Raw genomic sequence first — 21949 nt, forward strand, 5'->3', positions numbered from 1 at the left:
AATTAAATGGAATTTGCCTCGTCTTTCATGGTTTCTTACAAATTCTGCCTAGGTAATCAAATATCTGAGCACAACTGTTTGCTTTCTCATTTCCTAAATAAAAGTAGGACTGTGAATTTAAAAATATGTAAATAAAAAGTATTATTCAAATAAAGTGTTTAACTTCAGAATAATTACTTGAAAAAACTAACAAAATACAGAAAATACTTCATTTTCATGATATAGGTAGAAGAAAAATCATGCATTCTAAAAATGCATTATACATAGGTAGAAGGGTTTTCCATAATTTTTAGGTCAGCTTTGGGGGTGCGTATTATACATGGGTGCGCATTATACACGATAAATTACGGTACTTCCACTTATGCCGCTCAACTTTTTCAACTTCCTGTAACCCTGCATCTACCGGCTCGCCGTCAGAAAACTTAGCTTTGAGTACGCTTATGGCCACATTTGAAAGGCACACACGAGGGTGAGTGGGTCCCCCCTTAACACCCCTGCCTCCCTTCAATATCTATTATTGGTTCAGAGACTCAGATGGGTTTCATGTTTCTGTCTGCTTTCAAGTCGCAGAGATTTTTCTTCCTCAAATGGCTTGGCGAACAGAATGGACCCTCTTTTTTTTGCCGCACCATTCATTCACCATATGCGACTAAATTAGTCGCACTACAGGACCCTGTCTTGTCAAAAATAATTCATACACCGGATTTTCAGCACCACGCCGGAATACTAATCCGTAGCATTGCGTCCTTGGACGCAGATTGACTTTACTTTGTGATCCTGTTTTGTGCGTCTCACACACATCAAATGAGATCCCTGAGTTAGAGTACAATTAACTTTATTAATTATATTCAGAAGATGTGAACAGCTCAGCCTCAACATAAAAATGACAACCGATTTTGCCAAAACTTTATTTGAAGTGCATTTTCAACAGTTAATGTTTAAAGTTTTTTATTAAAAATAAAATATATAACCTTTTTTGATGCAACAAATACCGTAATTTCTCATTTATAATGCACATTTTTGCCACTATCGAGTGGTTATGAAAAAGCAGTACACTCTCATTCCAAAATGAAACCGCCACCTTGTGGTTAAAAAAGGTGTCGCCGACACTTTCATTCCAATATGAAAGGGGTACGTATGACTGCAGATATGTACAGTTGTGCTCATAAGTTTACATACACTGGCAGAATTTGTGAAATATACTTTTTTTTTTTTTTTAAATATGACTGAAGAATAAACATCATCAATCATTTCTTTATGGTTATGTTTTGTTTAATGGTAATGCTTTTCTGAAATGCTTGACCGTTTAATTAGAATCCCATTAAAATAAAATGTGTTTCGCCTGGTCCTTGATGTTTTATTTAAAGAATTGTACCCATCTTACAAATTCTGCCTGGGTAATCAAACATGAGCACAACTGTGTGTTTTCTAATTTAATAAAAGTAGGACAGTGAATTTCACAATAAGCGCAATTAAATTTAAAAATGGATTAAGTGTTCAAACCAAGTGCTTAACTTCAGAATAATTCTTTGGAGAGAAAAAACAAAATACAGATACTTCGTTTTGATCATATGGGTAGAAGCAAAATCATGCATTGTAAAAATGCATTATCCATAGGTAGAAGGGTTTCGAGGTCAACTTTGGGGGTGCGTATTGTTCATGAGTGCGCATTATACACGAGAAATTACGGTAATTGTTTTTATATTAAAAATAATAATGACAGTGTTTCTGGATTTCACGTTAAAGAGGCGACTTATAAAAACAAAAGTCTGTCAACTTCCCTGAACAAAAATATATCAAATACATTTCTATTTAATAAAAATATATCAATCAAGAGCATTTGAAAATTTAAGACAAATTAGGTTATCTTACCTTTAAAAGGTTACTCCTAGTCCTTCATTGTGATCATTGTACAGTATGCAATAGACTTTACAGCTGATCGGTATCGGCCGATAATTAGCATTTTATGCTGATCGGCTTTAATGATTGTAATAATAATTCGCCGATCCGATCAATGACCGGAAAAGACATTTACTCCACGTCGCTGTCATGTACGGTATATTTGAATCCAAAAGCTAGTTTATTTTTAGCCTTGTCGCGTGTCTTTTGACGTACTGTAAATATATGATCACCAATAAAGTTATTTAAAAAAAAAAAAAAAAAAAAAAAAAACGTCGGCGGTGTAAGACAGACAATACGTCATGCTTGGATCAGACTACAAGACCATTTGGTCTTTCACGATTGCACTATGTCAGACTACTGCAATAAAATCTTGTATTCCTATACCACCGCATCACGTTTTTTACGATCATTGGGCTTTGTCTTGTCAACTCAAACGCAACCGGATACACTCGTTACCATGGCGACAACAACAATAATGGATCGCGCCGTGTGTTTATAAGAACAAAATGGGGAAACATGTTGGTGGTCACCGGTGCTCGGGAGAGGACGTTCGTTTAAGGCTTGCTTGAGGTATGTTCACATACTTTTAATACGGTACCGCTCGCAAGCAGGCAACAAAACATTATGTAGCCTAGCAAGCTAGTGCTGGCACTAACGGTTGTAACCGAACATGCAGGCGTTGTGTCGAACCATGCTCTAAAGTTTTGGTGTGTGTGAAGTACCGTAATTTCTCGTGTATAATGCACACCCATGTATAATACGCACCCCCAAAGTTGACCTCAAAATTCTGGAAAACCCTTCAACCTATGTATAATGTATTGTTACAATGCATGATTTTGTTTCTACCCATATGATCAAAACATTACCTGTATTTTGAAATTCACAGCCCTACTTTTATTTAGTAAATAAGAAAACACACAGTTGTGCTCATGTGTTTGATTACCCAGGCAGAATTTGTAAAATGGGTACAATTCTTTGAAGAAAACATAAAGGGCTAGGCAAAACACATTTAATTTTATTTTAATGGGATTCAAATTAAACTGTCATGCATTTCAGAAAAGCATTATAAAACAAAACATAACCATAAAGAAATTATTGATGGTTGTTGGTCAGTCATCAGTCGTATTCATAAAAAAATAATAATACAAAAGAAAATTCACATTCTGCCAGGGTATGTAAAGTTATGAGCACAACTGTATATATATGCAGTCTTACGTACCCCTGTCATATTGGCATGAAAGTATAGGCTACACATTTTTCAAAACCTCTAGGTGGCGGCATATTAGAATGAAAGTGTACACCTTTCTCATAACCTCTAGGGGGCAGTGACATTGGAATGAAAGTGTACAGATTTTTCATAACCTCTAGATGACAGCATACATTTATATAATGTGAGTTTTTTATTTTTATTTTTTTCATTTTCCCCTATATCTACGTATAATGCGCACTATTGACTTTTGACAATTTTCTTTGGGGGGGGGGGGGGGTGCGCATTATACACGAGAAATTACAGTAATTTAAAGTAATTTGATTACAGTAAGTTAGCACCCATTATTTCTGTCATGTTGTTATGTTGGTTTGACCTGACTGATTAGAATACATGATCTGACTAGAACAGTGATTTCCAACCTTTATGGAGCCAAGGCACATATTTTACAATTGAAAAGTCTTACGGCACACCCACAAACCAAAATGTCACAAAAAGTGGATACATTCATTACTGTATGTACTTCCTGCCATCTAATAGAAGACCATTCATTTGTTCTGTCTGTCACTATGCCTCACTGGCATAAATAGATGAACAAAGATACATTATTTATTGTAAATATATTTTTTGAGCAATTAAGTACACAAGTATATACAGTAAATGAACAAGTCATTTAAATAGACACATTGCTCCATCTTGTGATCGGATCGGTTATCAGTTTTTTAAACTCGCTGATCGGCCCCAAAAATCCTGATCGTGAAAAGCCTAGTATGCAATGTGCAGACAATCCTTGTTACACTGTATTGACAAAAGTATTTGCTCCCCTGCCATGACTAACATATCATCTGAAGTGACATCTCCTTCTTAATCAATAGGGTTTAATATAACGTCCATCCACCTTTTGTGCATCAGTGCACAAAGCAAGGTCTGTAAAGATATGGATGAGAGAGTTTGGTGTGGATGAACTTGACTGGCCTTAACAGAGTCCTGACATCAACAGGATAGGACACCTTTGAGATGAATTACAGCAGAGAGCCAGGCCTTCTCATCCAACATCAGTCTTTGACCTCACAAATGTGTTTCTGGAAAAATGGTCAAAACAGACTCCTAAACTTTGTGTAAAGCCTTCTCAGAAGAGTTGAAGCTGTTATAGCTGCAAAGGGTCGACCAACGTCATATTGAACCCTATCAATTAGGAATGGAAGGTCACTTACGTTCATGTGTGAGTCAAGGCAAGTGAGTGAATACTTATAAATATAGTGTATTTTCAATTGAATACAGTACATGTTCAAACTGATGAACCTTTTTTGGGGGGGAAATATTTTCTCATTTTGAATTTGATGCCTGCAACACACAAAAAAGCTAGGACAGGGGCAACAAAAGACTGGGGAAAATTGAGGAATGCTAAAAGAAACACCTGTTTGGAACATTTCATGGGTCAACAGGTTAATTGGAAACAGGTGAGTGTCATGATTGGTTATAAAATGAGCATCCCTGAAAGGCTCAGTTGTAGGAGCAAGGATGGGGCGAGGTGCGCCACTTTGTGGACAACGGCGTGAGCAAATAGTCCAATAGTTTAAGAACGTTTCACAATGAGCAATTGCAAGAAATTTCTGGCTTTCATCACCTACGGTCCATCATATCATGTATCTGCAAAGGATGGACTGACGTCATTGTTAACCCTATCGATAAGGAATGGGATGTCACTTCAGTTCGTGCCATTTAAGGCAGGTGAGCGAATGCTTGTGGTAATATAGTGTATTTTGTTTTTTCTGCCGTTAACAAACATGGAATGCGCCCCCGCTAGCTTCGGGTCGTCGTAAGCATGCACGTCATGTCATATCTACTGTACCTATTGTTCACATCTACGAGTGGGACTTTCTCTGTAAGCTTGAATGTAAACATGCGACTTCATTTCCTCCTCCCGGTGGGACATGCCCGGACCACCTCGCCAGGCGTCCAGGATGCATCCTAATCAGATGCCCGAGCCTCCTCGTCTGGCTCCTCTCAATGTGTAGGCTCTACTCTGAGCGCCTCCCAGATGATCGAGCTTCTCAACCTGTCTCTAAGGGAGAACCCGGACACCGTGCAGAGAAAACTAATTTCGGCCGCTTGTATCCGAGATCTTGTTCTTTCGGTCATGACCCGCAGCCTGTGACCTTAGGTGAGGGTAGGAACGTAGATAAATTGAGAGCTTTGGCCTTTGGGCTTAGCTCCTTCTTCACCACAACAGACCGATTCAAAATATGCATCACTGCAGATGCTGCACCGATCCGCCTGACTCCCTCCCGTTCCATTCTTCCCTTACTCGTGAACAAGACCCTAAGATACTTGAACTCCTCCAATAACAGAACTCTGCTCTGATTCTAATCAGGGGGTTTCCTCCCAATCACGCCCTTCCAGCTCTCACTGTCAATGCGCAAGTGACCATTGAAGTACCCAAGCAGAACAATGGAGTCCCCAGCGGGAGCGCTCTCCAGCACCCCGTCCAAGGACTCCAAAAAGGGTGGGTACTCTGAACTGCTGTTTGGTGCATAGGCACAAACAACAGTCAGTACCCGTCCTCCCACCCCTTGGCTCCTCCCAGAGTTGGTGAGCCCATGGGAAGGGGGATCCAAGTTAACCTTTCGGGCTGTGCCTCATGGGTGCAGACCCGGCCACCAGACGCTTGCCTTCCAGCCTCACCTCCCTGGCTCCCGGTGACCTGCGTCCGGCAAGGGAAAAGGTGATTCCACCAATTTACTCATCATAGGGGGTCATTTAGCTGTGCTTTTTCTGGTCCCTCACCGAGGAACCGTTTTCCATTGAGCCCCAGACAACTTAGCTCCTTGGATCACTGGGACACACAAACCCCTCCACCACGTTAAGGTGACGGCTGAAGGAGGAGACAGAGTATACAATGGACTTTCATTATTTTATCTTTCGCCAAGACAAACTCACAATGGTAAAAACAATACTATTTGATTTATTTTGTAAGTGTATGTAAATTACAGCCAAAGTGGTGCACCATATAAAATCTCGCCACAGTGGGTAGGGCCAGATGTGGATGGGGTGAAATGTGTGCCACCAGAAACTGAATTTAAATCATTTATATTTGAATTTGAATTGTTAAACTTGGATAATTGCATTAAAATAACTGAATTTGAATTACATAATTTTAATTTGTATTGTTTAATTTTAAATTGAACTCAGTTTAATTGAACTTTAGTTTTATGAGTTTGAAACTGAAGTTCAATAAACTTGCATCTGAATGTAAGATTATTTGATCCTCAATGAAAATTTATATATTTTCACATTGGCTTCTCAATTCACATTCAGTTTGACAAATTCAATTTCAAATTAGCTCAGACAGATACACAGATCTCCCGCCAATCAGCGCCTTCGTTTTTGAAAATGTGACTTATGGCCTCTCCGAAAAGTCATATCTCCTCACCAGCTCTTAACCTTTATACCACCTTTCCTTAACCTTTGTGGAATGTGTCATCGGGTCAGGGAGAGATGAAAAGGGGCTTGCTTTCAAACATAGCAAAGAACGTGTATTGTTAGGAACATATCACATCCAAGTCACTATTTGTCTTATTCCAGGGGGGATCCACGCATTGAACTCCATGCCCTAGGCACTACTGACACCTGTAAACCTGCCCAAAAAGTCTTAACAGACCCAACACTTTCCTCAACCCTATGACTGTCATGCCCTTGAAACTCTCCATAACCCTTGAAAAAAGTACTTTATCATAATCTTTCTGCTTTGAATGTTAATTACTTCACAATAACGTCTGATGACTATTCCTGTGCTTTTTTATTTAGTTTAACTATTTGCAAGTAACTATTAAAGCAGACAACCTTTTTTGAATTGGAAGAAAGCATGACCCGAAAAAAGTACGATTCCAAGCAACATTTAAGACAAGATTTATAAGGAGACTGATTACTTTTTCATGCCCAAAATGATTTCATGAATAACATGAATGTCGGCTCATACAGTTTGTTTTGTCCTGCACAGCATCGCTCTGCTCTGGCCCAGTGAATGGGAGGTAATCAGCAAACTCTTCATTGTTGACCAGCCCATCTCCATCCACTGCTTCAAACAGACCACATCCCTGGGTCCCACCACTAAATACACCACTCAGCCTGGTAAGAGTATAAAACAGGGAAAATGTTTCATCTGAGGGACAAGTCTTGCTTTGGTTTCACAGAGCAACTTCTTAAGCACCTGCTGTAGCCTGATATAGGAACTGTCTCTGTTTCAATCATTATATATATTTAAAAAAAGACTACACATACATTTGGCTGCAACAGAAGCATAATTTTCTATGTTTTTGGACTGTACTCAACCCTCCAAAAGTATTGAAACCGTAAGGGCAATTCATTTATGAAAACGTTTGGGTTTTACATATTTCCATGTAGGCGGCACGGTGGGGATTGGGGTTAGAGCGTCTGCTTCACAGTTCTGAGGAACGGAGTTCAATTCCCGTTCCCGCCTGTCATGTTCTCCCCTTGCCTGCGTGGGTTTTCTCCGGGCACTCCGGTTTCCTCCCACATTCCAAAGACATGGGACTTCAACCTAACATGGTAGGTTAATTGAAAACTCTAAATTGCCCGTAGGTGTGAATGTGAGTGCGAATGGTTGTTTGTTTGTATGTGCCCCGCGATTGGCTCGCAACCAGTTCAGGGTGTTCCCCACCTCCTGCCCGATGATAGCTGGGATAGGCTCCAGCACGCCCCGGACCCTAGTGAGGAGAAGCGGCTCAGAAAATGGATGGATGGATATTTCCATGTATTTGTATTAGGGTTGGGCATCAAGAACCGATTGGAACCGGGACTAACATTCCAGTTCTCCTGGAATCGTTCAAATAAAAAAAAATTCGGTTCCCAGTTTCGATGCCTTGTCCGCCGTCCCCGAAGAAGCAGTGGCGAAAACCAACGAAGACCAATGCGCACAGAGACGTGCTTGTGCCCAACGGCGGCGGCGAACAAAAGTGTGTCTTAACTTTGTTAAAATTAATGTCGCCTCAGTGCAACGCTTGGAATAAGATTATATTGTTCAAATGAGTCTTTCACGATGTGTAGGGTCTGACGCGCTCCGAGCCTCAGCCTACACCGCGCGGAGCTTCAGTGAAGTCAACTCTGTCAATTGGGTGAGTGAAATGATAAAATAGGTCTATGCCAACATTGAGACAGCGAACAGGGTAAATGGTTGGTTGCACTTTTGCACTGATTGTTTTTAGCGTTTATTTTAGTCTTTAAACCAACATAAGAGCCGATGACGGGGAAAAAAAGCTTAACAATGAGCTAAAACATCACCGTAGCATGTTTACATCAAAATGAATTGGGACAAAATTCACATAAACGTCTCACAGTATCACAAACACTAAACTTGTGCCTCCTCGGTGGGTAAGGAAAGGAATCAATGTTTTATAGCATTTGGTTCCATCCATTGGGGGAGATATATATATCACCACTGCCGTGTGAAGTTATTGTTCGTGCCAAAATGCTGAGTTGCAGTGCGTACCCTTCAAAATAAAAGGCTACAAGCTTAAAACAGGAAGTCAGGTTAAAACAGTCCCAAATAATGATTTTAACTTTTAGCTGAAACATGAATTAATAAATATTAACTCAATTGGGTTAGTTCCACACACATTGCCTTTTAGTTTATAAGTTTGATATTGATACTGGTCATAAAGAACCCTGAGTCAAATGTTCATTTTAGTCTATGCTATGGGCTGCTAAGAAAATGGATGTTCATAATTTGGACACGCTTTATTTTAACCATGCAAACTTTTTTTTTACTCAGCCCCCTAAAAGAATCGGAATAGAGAATCGTTGGGAACCGGAATCGAAATAAGGACCCCCAAATCGCTGAAATTCAAACGATGCCCAACCCTAATTTGTATCTGTATCCAATACACGTCGTAGGAGTTAGCACCTTTTTTGTTTTATTAGTAACATCAGCAACAGTCTCCCAGAGAGCAGGGGATTGAAGGTCATGAACATGAACAAAAGTACAGATGCTACACTGGAAGATTTAAACAAATTAGCAAGAACCATAGGAATGCAAGGCTGCAACTTGGAAGTTTCATGGACTGATGAGAAAAAGGTCAATCTTTTCCAAAGCTATGGAAAGTAAAATTAGCAAAATGAATTCTGAAGTCTACAGAAAAATTTGGGGGGGAAAAAAGACAACCAGCCAAGATCCTTCATTATGCAGCAAGATAATGATCCAAAACAATGCCAAAACAACAAAGAGCTAATCAGGGGCAAGAAGTGAATTTAGTTAATTTTTAGACTGACCACACTGCAAGCAAAATATTTGCAACTAAATATTGTCTCACTCACTTAAATCTATTTTAAGTGTCTGTTCCAATACGGCGGCACGGTGGACGACTGGTTAGCACCTCTGCCTCACAGTTCTGAGGTCAGGGGTTCAAATCCCGGCCTCATCTATGTGGAGTTTGCATGTTCTCCCGTGCCTGCGTGGGTTTTCTCTGGGTACGCCGGTTTCCTCCCACATCCCGAACACCTGCGTGGTAGGTAGATTGAAGACTCTAAATTGCCCGTAGGTGTGAAAGTGAGTGCGAATGGTTGTTTGTTTCTATGTGCCCTGCGATTGGCTGGCAACCAGTTCAGGGTGTACCCCGCCTCTCCCCCGAAGATAGCTGGGATAGGCTTCGGATGAGCGGTACAGAAAATTGATGGATGGATGTTCCAATACTTTTGTTAACCTAGAAATGTTGTTTCATTACAAATAATAAAAAACCTCAATTCCAGTGAAGTTGAGATATTGTGTAAAATGTAAATAAAAATGGAATACAATGATTTGCAAATCCTTTCCCAATCTATATTTAATTGAATACACAACCAAGACCAAATATGATGTTCATCAGTTTGATGTTCAAACTGATGAACGTTACATTGTTTTTTTGCAAATATTCTCTTGAATTTGATGCCTGCAACACAATTTAAAAAAGCTGGGACAGGGGCAACAAATCACTGGATCCGGATTGTTATCAGACCAAAGTCTATCAGTTTGAACATAAAATAGCTTGCCTTTGTAGTCAATTGAATATAGTTTGAGATGGATTTGAATTTTCATTTACATGTTGCATGTCTCAACTTCACTGGAATTGGGGTTTGTACTTAAAGATCGTACAGTTTTGGAGAAATCCATTCTTTAAATTACCATCTACCATTTTATAATCCAAGCTTCAAGGCAGCACTGTGACTCGGATATTGCTTTTGTTTTACCATGGTGGATTTATGTTGTGTTTAGAAGAAGAACAATCACCTTTATTGTCATGCATGCATGGGCACGAAATGTGTTCTCTGCATTTTACCCATCACAGTGAACCCACTGCTTGTCTATTTGTGGTAATGTATCCAGATCTCTGCTGGGAGTGCAGAGAGGGGTTCCTTTTCCAACAACAGAAAGACCTCAGAGAATACACCCAAGCCACAGTTTACATCCGTAAAATTATTGACGACAAAAGGGTATGACAAATCCATACATTTGAATTTAATGTTTGATTAATCGAAAACGAGCTACAATGGTGTGAAAAAGTGTTTGCCCCCTTCCGGATTTCTTGTTTTTTTTTGCATGTTTGTCACACCTATTCCCTGCCAGCCGTTTCCTGAGCAGGGAACCCCTAGACTGCCAGGCATTTTCGAGCAACCCTGCCAGCCATTTCCTGATCACGGAACCCCTTAGACTCCCAGGCATATTCGAGCAATTTCCTCATTCCTCATTTTTCAAGCCCCACAGAATATTGTGAGCTATGACTATGATGTAAACACCAAAACTACCAAAAGAAAGATCAGACTCTTCTTTCATTCGAAAAAAAGTTTGTCTCTAGAACATACCATTCTTAAGTAATCAGCAGTGAAGTATAGTCAACCTTCAGCCAAATCTGTTTCTGGAGGGAAAAAACTGAGAAAACAGACTTTTTGTGAAAGCAGACAGATCAAGCAGAACAATGACTTTGACACCAATATTTTTTTTCTTAAGTGAAAATCTCAAACATCTGAACATAAAACAATAAAGTACTTTTGACAGGAAAATAATTTATTTACAAGTATAACTATGTACAGAATTTACATTAGACAAAATTGCATGAACAAAGGGGGCTCCCACACTTACACTTTCTTCCTCCTAATTCTCCTCCTCTACCGTTTTCTCAATTAGTCCAGGGGCCTCATGTACAAAAGGTGCGTACGCACAAAAATGCGGCGTCCGTTCTTTTTCACGGCAAAGTTCAGATGTATCAAGAGTGACATGACCGTGGAAATGTGCGGTGCCTCACGCCAACTGCATGGCTGGCGTACGCACGTTTCTGCAGCTTTTGGTGCTTTGGTGATACTGGGAAACTGTTCTCATAAAGCTGCACATCAGAGAGACATGAACAATTAGCACTGATGAACAATTCATGCCCGGCAACGTTTGATTTCAACAATGCAATTGAGGCAATTTGTTAACCGGAGTATTTAATGAACCCCTGATATTTGTGAGGACACCTATTAATTGATCAAGGCGATCATTTATGCTGCCTATGGCCTCACAATCGCTTCGTGACTCCAGCACATGCACTGAAAAAAAGAGCCCTTTGAATTTACTTCATTTGAACATGTGCATCAGTTGCACATTATTAAAATGTGTTTCAATTGACATAATTTACCCCTCTTCTCCTAAAAAAAAAATATTTTTTTTCAGCGTGCGTGTCTACTACTCCTGTGTATTAAAATAATAAATTGAGTAATCAAAAAGGAGTCAAAGTTTTTGATATCCTTTTTGATATGCTGATGTGCTTCTATTTGAATTCAAAAGATTTATTACAAATACCACACATACAACATTTACGCATGAACCCTTTATCTCACAGGGCTGAGTGTAGTTTACTGTATGAGCACATTTGTTATGAGTTATAAAAATACATGGTATTAACCTTGTGGGGTGATAAGAGTCAGCCACATGTGAGAGCAGTGTCACCCATGATCGCAGCGATTCTCTCCTCGAACGGGGTGATGCCCTCCGCGCCGGTTCCTCCACCTGTTTTGTCCACACTTTGGCAGTGGGCAGCTGTCCTCCGCTTCACATCCACCTTAATGTCTGACCACTTCTTTTTCAGTTCAGCATGTGCGCGCTATACAGTATCCACAGCATTGACAGCCGCACAGGGGCTGTCCCATTCTCTCTCTTTCGCGTGTTGTTAACGCCGGAGGACAGCGTGCCAAAGAGGATTTTCTTGCGCACCTCTACTTCATTGAGCAACTTCACATTCAGAAAAAATATTTTTCTTCATTACCTTGCTCATTTTCCTTTTTCCCTGATCATGCAGAGATCGGCATCTCAGGTGCAGGGTTCATTTAAATGTGATTTGCATATTCAAATATGGGCGTGGACGGGGGAGTCGGCTACTCCAACATGTGCACTCATTTCCACGTTGATTGGAATGTACGAAGGAAATGTGCTTGGATTCATGAGCAGACAGGATTTGAGCGTACGCCAAGTTTTACTAGGAAATCCACGCAAGTCTTTGTACATGAGGCCCCAGGTTTTTATTACCTTGCGCATAAAATCTTGCAAAGTTTTATCCACATCTGGAATTTATCCTTTCGTGGCGCTGAATGGGATCTTGTGTGGTTCTTAATCTCCTTGAAACCAGTCCCTACTTCTGCTCGGAGCACAACTTTAGAAATATTACTATAAAAATACATTGTTGAAATTGCTGTAGTGGGACGTGGACTGCGTGGTTTGCACTGCATACTGCAATGGGAGTCGAAGTGCTGCTGGATGCATAACATGTAAGTTTTAAAAACTACATACGATTACTAGAGAATTCTTTTTATTGATGATATGTTTTGCAAGGGTTAAAAAAAAGACGTTCGACTCGTGGGTGTTGAATTGCTGCAAGATGGACGAGCTATAAATGGAAAATTCAAATCAGTACTGGCAACAGATGTTCCATTGTAATGTGAACTAGTGGGACTAAATTATGTTTATGTAACAAGGATTGAAGGAGCTTATTTTCTCGCTAAATGTAGCCAACGCAAGCTGCAAATGAGTTACCTTCGTCTCCATTATCATCCGGAGGAAGCTGTTTCCTGGTGATCCAGAGGGATTTCACTCATCACGATTCTGGATCCCATTTACTCAAATCCTGATCGGCAGACAATCAGCTGGCAAGCGGTTGAGAGCATCTCGCCGTATGGCCCGGCATTTTCGGCAATAGCTTTGCAACAAAGCGATCGGCTTGAACCCGTCATCCTTCATTCCCCCGCATGATATAAGGCGTCATTCCCGTCGGTCGCAGGAATATTTTTCTTGCCTTGGGGCAATACATTTCTAGTACTGAAAGCTTTTTTTTTTTTTTTTTTTTTAAGATTTTTTTTTCATTTTGTCTTTTCTTTTCCGCCATTCTGCTTGAATCTTCTCATTGTCTTCTCATCCACGCGCCCTCCTTCTTCTCCTCTTCTTTTATCTGAGGGAAGGATGTTCATCTCAAGGCATTGTTGCCCTCTACAGGGTGCCATACCTCATTGCAGCTATCCAGAGGTTTGATACCGAGATAGCTCGATTCTGAATGACGCCTTTGGACGGCATTGGCAGGGAATGAGTTAAATGTTTCCCATCATCTAATAAATTAAAATATTAATCAAAGATAAAACAAGTAAACACAAAATGCAGTTTTTAAATGAAGATTTTTATTATTAAGGGAGAAAAAAATCTAAACCTACATGGCCCTGTGTGAGGAAAAGTGATTGCCCCCTAAACCTAACAACTGGTTGGGCCACCTTTAACAGCAACAACTGCAATCAAGCGATAACTTGCAATGAGTCGCTTGCAACGCTGTGGATTAATTTTAGCCCACTCATCTTTTTAGAATTGTTGTAATTTCAGCCACATTGGAGTGTTTTCAAGCATGAACCCCCTTTTTAAGGTCATGCCACAGCATCTCAGTCGTATTCAGGTTGTTATGCCACAGCATCTCAGTAGGATTCAGGTCAGGACTTTGACGAGGCCACTGCAAAGTCTCTATTTTGTTTTTCTTCAGCCAGTCAGAGGAGGACTTGCTGGTGTTTTGGATCATTGTCCTGCTGCAGAACCCAAGTCCGTTTCAACTTGAGGTCACGAACAGATGGCCAGACTTTCTCCTTGAGGATTTTTTGGGTAGACAGCAGAATTCATGGTTCCATTTATCACAGAAAGTCTTCCTCAAGCAGCAAAACAGCTGCAGACCATCACACAACTACCACCATATTTTACTGTTGGTATGATATTTTCTCCTAAATGCGGTGTCACTATTACGCCAGATGTAATGTAATCGTCTCACACTTTCCCAAAAGTTCAACTTTTGTCTCATCAGACCACAGAGTATTTTCCCAAAAGTCTTGGGGATCATCAAGTTGTCTTCTGGCAAAATGATTGGCAAATAATAAAACTTGCATGTAAAAACTGCATTTTGTGTTTACTTGTTTTGTGTTTGACTAATATTGAAATTTGTTTGATGATGTTTATATGTGCCCTGCGATTGGCTGGCGAACACTTCCGAGTGTACCCCGCCTCTCGCCTGAAGATAGCTGGGATAAGCTCCAGCACGCCCATGATCCTCGTGAGAATAAGCGATACAGAAAATGGATGGATGGGAAACGTTTGTGACAAACATGCAAAAAAATAAGAAATCAGAAAGCGGGCAAACACCTTTTCTCACAACTGTATGTCAAATATGATTTTGCTAATGCACCTCAACAGCCAAATGACAATGTTGCGTTTTGAATAGATAATTAAAGAAGCAGTTCCAGAGCTGAACGCCAGCAGCTCTGAGGCAGAGGAGGAGAAGGAAGAGCAACCAAAGGTAGCTGGAGAGAGAGATCCAGACTTCAGCCAGGTAAATCAGCACTAAGTTGTAGTTTAGCTACTCCTCGACTACTGGAGGGATTGGCAATGAAAGATGCATCTCTATCACAATCTGATTTTAGTGCTTATGTTTGCACTGAAGAGATTAACAATCTCATTTGTCATCTCAAAAGTATAATGTAGCAATTTGAATAATTATCTGCCCACATCTTATTTTGCTTTGATGAGGATGAATTGGCCAGCAAAAGCTTAAAGAGCACACATTTTAAAATTCCATGAGTATACATTCGGCTGATCGTGGATCATTTCAACATTAAAAAATCTGATCATGTTAAATTTTGTTTTCCATGCTACATTTAAAATGTTGCCAAATTCAGTCTGGATCACATCTGAATGAAACCTGGGTTTGAATTTACAGATTCTGATGTGCTTACACATACACTGCATCTGCAAAGTATTGTTTTACTTCTTCCACATGTTCTTATTTTATAGCTATATACCAAAATATGATTTTTGTTGGACTCTCTTCCACTCAGGAGTTACCCACGGTGAGAGGCGCCGAGCAGGTGTGGGTATACTTATTGCCCCCCGCCGGCTCGGCACCTGTACGTTGGGGTTCACCCCGGTGGACGAGAGGGCAGCCTCCCTCCGCCTTCGGGTGGGGGGACGGGTCTTGACTGTTGTTAGTGCCTATGAACCAAACAGCAGTTCAGAGTACCCACCCTTTTTGGAGTCCTTGGAAGAGGTGCTGGAGAGCGCTCCCGCTGGGGACTCCATTGTTCTGCTCGGGGATTTCAATGCTCACGTGGGCAATGACAGTGAGACGTGGAAGGGCGTGATCGGGAGAGACGGCACCCCTGAAAAGAACCCGAGCGATGTTCTATTTATTGGAGTTCTGTGCTCATCATGGATTGTCCATAACGAACACCATGGTCAAGCATAAGGGTGTCCATACGTGCACTTCGCACCAGGAAACGAAGTACGATGATCGACTTTGTGGTCGTGCCATCGGACTTGCGACTGCATGTCTTGGACACTTAGGTGAAGAGAGTGGCGGAGCTGTCAACTGATCACAACCTGGTGGTGAGTTGGCTCCGATGCTGGGGGAAGATGCCGGTCCGATGTGGCGGGCCCAAACGTATTATGAGTGTCTGCTGGGAACGTCTGGCAGAATCCCCTGTCAGAAGGAGTTTCAACTCCCACCTCCGACAGAACTTTGCTCATGTTCCGGGTGAGGCGGGGGACATCGATGTTCCACGTTTCCATTGCTGAGTCGGCCGACTGGAGCTGTTGGCCGTAAGGTGGTTTGTGCCTGTCGTGGCGGCAATCTCCGAACCCGTTGGTGGACACCAACGGTGAGGGATGCCGTCAAGCGGAAGAAGGAGTCCTATCGGGCCTTTTTGGCCTGTGAGGCTCCTGAGTCAGCTGATGAGTACTGGCTGGCCAAGCGGAATGGAGCTTTGGTGGTCGCTGAAGCAAAAACTTGTGTATTGGAGGAGTTCTGTGAGGCCATGGAAAAAGACTTCCGGACAGCTTCGAGGAAATTCTGGTCCACCATCCGTCGTCTCACGAGGGGGAAGCAGTGCACCATCAACACTGTGTATAGTGGGGATGGGGCGCTGCTGACCTCGACTCTGCTCGCAGCAGAGTGTGAAGCGGCTGGGATGAGAATCGGCACCCCCAAATCTGAGACCATGGTCCTCAGTCAGAAAAGGGTGGCGTGCCCTCTCCAGGTCGGGGATGAGATCCTGCCCCAAGTCGAGGAGTTTAACTATCTTGGGGTCTTGTTCACGAGTGAGGGAAGATTGGAACGGGACATCGACAGGCGGATCGGTGTAGCGTCTGCAGTGATGCGGACTTTGTATCGGTCCGTTGTGGTAAAGAAGGAGCTAAGCCGAAAGGCGAAGCTCTCAATTTACCGGTCGATCTATGTTCCTACCCTCACCTATGGTCACGAGCTGTGGGTCGTGACCGAAAGAACAAGATCCCGGATACAAGCGGCCGAAATTAGTCTCCTCCGCAGGGTGTCCGGGCTCTCCCTTAGAGAAAGGGTGAGAAGCTCGGTCATCCGGGAGGATCTCAGAGTAGAGTCGCTGCTCCTCCACATCGAGAGGGGTCAGATGAGGTGGCTGGGGCATCTGATTCGGATTCCTCCCGGACGCCTCCCTGGTGAGGTGTTCCGGGCACGTCCCACAGGAGACCCCTGGGACGACCCAGGACACGCTGGAGAGACTATGTCTTTCGGCTGGCCTGGGAACGCCTCGGGATCACCCCGGAAGAGCTGGATGAAGTGGCTGGGGAGAGGAAAGTCTGGGCGTCCCTGCTAAAGCTACTGCCTCCGCAACCCGACCTCGGATAAGCGGTAGAAAATGGATAGATGATTTTTTTTTTTCATCAATTTTCTACACACATCTCATAATGGAAAAAGGTTTTTGATTTTTGAAATTCATTCAAAATTTTAACATTGCAAACTTTCCCTTTAAATCTTAGTTTCATCAGACCAGTGTACTTTCCACAGAGGAACGCTGGAATTGTGACAGAGTACCCATGGGGCTCTTGGTAACCTCCCTGACGAGGGCCCTGATCCCCGATCCCTCAGTTTAGAATGGGCAGGCAGCTCCAGGAAGTCTTAGTGGTTCTCAACGTCTTCCATTTGTGGAAGATCGAGGCCACTGTGCTCATTTGGGACCTTCAAACCGGCAGGTTTTTTCTTTTGTACCCTTTCCCAGATCTGTGCCTCATGACAATCCTGTCTAGGAGGTCTATAGACAATTCCGTTGACTTTTCGCTTGGTTGTTGCTCTGACATGCATTGTCAACTGTGAGACCTTATATAAACAGGCATGTGCCTGTCAAATTCATGTCAACTGAATTTACCACAGGTGGACTCCCATTAACCTGTAGAAACATCTGAAGGATGACCAGTGGAACCAGGATGCACTTGAACTGAAAACCTTATGTGCATGTGATTTCTTAGGCGAAAATAATACATTTTGGAATAAGGCTATAACAATGTGTGGAAAATGTGAAGCGCTGTGAATACTTAGTGGATGCACTCCAGACTTTTTTTCATTTTCACATAAAAAATTATGGGGCTTCTTACCTAAATTGAATGGGAACATCCTTAACACCTATTATTAAAAATACCAATACTGTGTTCAGTCAACAGTTTACACTCTACTTTACAAAAAACAACAGCAGTAAAGCACAGCTCAATCAGTTTATATGTTATCGCTATGTAACCCAGAACCATACATCTCTATTTCCCCCCCCCCCCCAAGTCATAGCCCCTTGGTGATGTCAGACTATTGTGGATCAACACAGTTGCATCTATTACAAGACACCTTTTTTATTTATAATATACAGTATTATTATTGTTATTTTTCCAGTCAGAAGATGGTGCAAAGCGGCTTAAACTAAATGACGGCAATATCGCCGAAGGAGTGGCTTCTCCAGGAACCAACACAACCAAACTCAGTGTAATCAGGAGAAGCACTCGGCACCGGAAACTCAGAGGTGAAAAAGCCCTCATTGTTTCGGCAAATCAGACCCTCAAAGAGCTGAAAATTCAGGTAAGCCCACCCACAATAGCTTATTTGTTGTACAAAACAAGCATTGGAATGAAATGAGCATTGTGTCCCTGCGCAAGACACTTGATCCACATTGTCCATGAATGAATGTGGTTGGATGTTTGGTGGTGGTCGTCGGTGCCGTAGGCGCAGAATGGCAGCCATGCTTCCATCAGACTGCTCCAGGGCAGCTGTGACTACACAAGTAGTTTGTCACCACCAGGTGTGACTGAAGACTGAATGAATAATGCATGAAATTGTAAAATGTTTTTGAGTGCTTACAAAAGCGATATATGTGTAATGCATTATTATTATTATTATTATGAAATGGAAGAAAGACCTGGGGATTGAGTTCTCATATTCTGATATCACTAATTTACGTAGGCTTGGGATCACTAATTTACATAGGCTTATAAAAAGTGTTTAATAATTTTTCTCCTGTAAGATACCAAGAAATCTGGTCTTCATTTGCTGTGCTCGCAACACTCTAGATTATGCATGCGTTCTCTGTGGCGCCGTTTGACCAAAACCTATCCATTGATGGGAAAAGTCTGACAGACGACTCAGCCACATTGGGTACTTTGGGTGTCATTCCAGAGAGTATCATCTCTCTAAAGGTAAGCATCGCAGTCCACCTATTTCCACCTTTTATGTTTTTCAGTTGTGCTTTGGTTTGTGTTCCACATGGATTTTTCAGAAAATCACAAAATTAAAAGCATTTCACGCTACTGTGTTATCTCAGGCTGATGAGCCAATAGCTGATTTTGCAGCAATGGATGACGTCTATCAAGGTGAGTATCCTGAATAATAGAGGTGTGTCAGAAAGAGTGTCAGAAATGAGGTTGAAGCTTGAAATCAAGGGTGTCATCTTTATTGTTATTAGTGGTTGCGCACCATAGGTAGGATGCAAACTAAAAGAGAGACATTCTGGAAGGAGCAAGACGGAGAAGTTCAGAGCGATCCAAGGCAGAGAGCGGCAGATCGTGTGTGTGTAGTGATTGGGGCAGGAAACAGGGGCGATGAAGACGTGTACGTCTTGTATCCAGGATAGGAACTTTGAGGGACAGATGGTGGTATACCTTACCAAAAGAATGGAGAAGGCCGTAGTGAACATTTTCTTTGAGAAGAGGCAGGAATATAAGGTGACCCACAAGAGTGTAGGTAGAAGCACACAGATAGACTACGTCTTGTGCAAACGATGTAATCTGAAGGAAATAGGTGACTGTAAGGGAGAATGTAGAGTGTAAAGCAGTGTTCCCCAACCTTTTTTGCACTGCGGACTGGTTTAGAGTAGGCATTTTTTCCCTCACGGACCGGCTGTCAATGTGTGGCATATATATCCATCCATTCTCTGAGCCGCTTATCCTCACAAGGGTCCCAGGAGTGCTGCAGCCTATCCCAGCTATCATCGGGCAGGAGGTGGGGTACACCCTGAACTGGTTGCCAGCCAATCGCAGGGCACGTATAAACAAACAACCATTCGCACTCACATTCACACCTACGGACAATTTAGAGTTCTCAATTAACCTACCATGCATGGCTTTGGGATGTGGGAGGAAACTGGAGTGCCCGGAGAAAACCCACGCAGGCACGGGGAGAACATGCAAACTTCAGACAGGCGGGGACGGGAATTGAACCCTGGTATATATATGTACACACACACACACAGCAAAAAGTAAATGAATACAACCGGCTTAAAAACATGTTAAATACAACAACTCACCATAACGCAGAATCAGTGTGAGCCCTGTGCTTGTTCCTTATATCCAGTCTGCTCCAGAATTTTGTCTTCGTTACTGTCACTGCAGAAAAGCCTGCTTCAAAGATAGGATATTGGAAATGGTACCAGGGTATAGAGTTGATCTCTTTTTCTTTCAAAAAACTCAACGGCTTATCTTTTAGTCCAGGGTGCTTGGTCTCCACGTGATCGTTGGCTACCTTGTCGCCACATACAGTATTATGCAGAGCGGACTCGGTACGAGAGAGTTACTTGTTGAGATAAACCTGTATTTTAAGTAGGACCCCTGATACCTTCTATTAAAATAAGTTTTCTTTTTCTTTGAGGTCATACGGCCTTATTTTTAGTAACATATCACGTGACAGAAGTGCAGTCTAGTGTTGTTTCGTTCAGGAATGTTTCGTTCAAAAGAACGAATCTTTTCAGTGAACGTAATGAACTGAATCAGTTTATGAAAGGATTGGTTCTTTGAGTTTGGCCGCCGTCAGCGAGACGGCTGGAGGCGGAAATAGGAGCGTTCTGTGCAGCCTTGTCGTGTCAGTTGAGACGTACAGCTGTTGCGGTGGAGAAGATCCGTTCAGTTTTCAAAATAAAACACATTTGACATGCGAAACGCAATACAATGGAAATGATATAAATTGGTCATTCTTTCTATCCGGCCCGGTAACAAATGCCGAGCGGACCGGACCGGGGGTTGGGTACCACTGGTGTAGATCATAGGATAGCGGTGTCTAAGAGAACTCTGGTAATGAGTATGATTAAACCGACAGAGGCAGAGCAGAGAAAGAGAAAGCAAAGTGTTGTGTGGCTTTCATGGAAGAGGTGAGACAAGCTCTTGGTGGGCAGAAGGAGCTTCGAGAAGAGTGAACCATTGCAGACAAGGTAATCAGACAGACAGGCAGGAGAGTACTGGGTGGAACCAGGAGGTGCAGGACCGCATACAGGGAACGAGGTTAGCTACGAAAAAGTGGGACTGAGGATGAGAGACAAGAATACAAAGAGATGTGACGTGAGGTGAGTGATAGAGGTGGCAAAGGCCAAACGAGGAATACGATCACTTGTAGTGGTTGGACAGTCAAGAGACAGAAAAGGAGCTATGCAGCTTGGGCAGACAGAGATGGAGAGATGGAAATGATGTGAAGCAGGTTTTTGTCAGATGGAAAGAGTACTTTGAGGAGTGGACGGAGAGGCAATTTTTGTGGACCATGAAGTAGCACTGATTTGTAAGGGGGCAGGCAATAAAGAGGATGAAAAATCGAACTGCAGTTGGTCCCGATGACATACTTTACCTGTGGAGGTATAGAAGCGTCTTGGAGAGGTGGCTGTGTGATGGTGCTTCAGTTGAAATGTGGGTGCAAAGACTGAAATATGTTTGGGAGACCCTTGTTTAATTTTGGCTTGTTAATGATGTCTGTTTGGCAACTGAATGTAAATTGCGACCAGGTTTATAGTTGATTGTGAAATGCCGCATATGTCTCCAATCTCCCGTTAAAATGTCCCGGTGTCCATAAATCCCAGTTACGACAAGAGCTGGATGTGCACTCGGATTACTTTGGTGACCCTCTTAGTTTCAGTGTCCTACAAGGTTTTGTGTGTACGCATGGTTAGAGCTGGGTGTAAATTTACGCACGTCCCACAGCATACTTCCAAGCTGATAAATCATTTTGCATGGAAATGCTTGTATGCACG

At 42.2% G+C, this 21949-nt stretch overlaps 1 protein-coding gene across 7 annotated transcripts in view; it reads left to right on the forward strand.

The window, feature by feature from the left end:
- usp48 (ubiquitin specific peptidase 48) overlaps positions 1-21949 on the forward strand; it is a 97740-nt gene that overhangs the window by 71616 nt on the left and 4175 nt on the right. For 6 of the 7 annotated variants that reach the window (XM_061689198.1, XM_061689200.1, XM_061689199.1 and 3 more), the window contains 6 exons: positions 7110-7240; positions 10488-10594; positions 14878-14985; positions 18343-18525; positions 19014-19139; positions 19265-19313. In XM_061689198.1, the coding sequence (XP_061545182.1) occupies positions 7110-7240; positions 10488-10594; positions 14878-14985; positions 18343-18525; positions 19014-19139; positions 19265-19313 (704 nt within the window). Of the gene's footprint in view, positions 1-7109; positions 7241-8176; positions 8245-10487; positions 10595-14877; positions 14986-18342; positions 18526-19013; positions 19140-19264; positions 19314-21949 lie in introns of those variants that run through there. The other variant, XM_061689201.1, reaches the window with a different exon arrangement.

The sequence above is a fragment of the Phycodurus eques genome, chromosome 10 (genome assembly GCF_024500275.1).
Source record: "Phycodurus eques isolate BA_2022a chromosome 10, UOR_Pequ_1.1, whole genome shotgun sequence".
NCBI classification, from domain to species: Eukaryota; Metazoa; Chordata; class Actinopteri; order Syngnathiformes; family Syngnathidae; genus Phycodurus; species Phycodurus eques.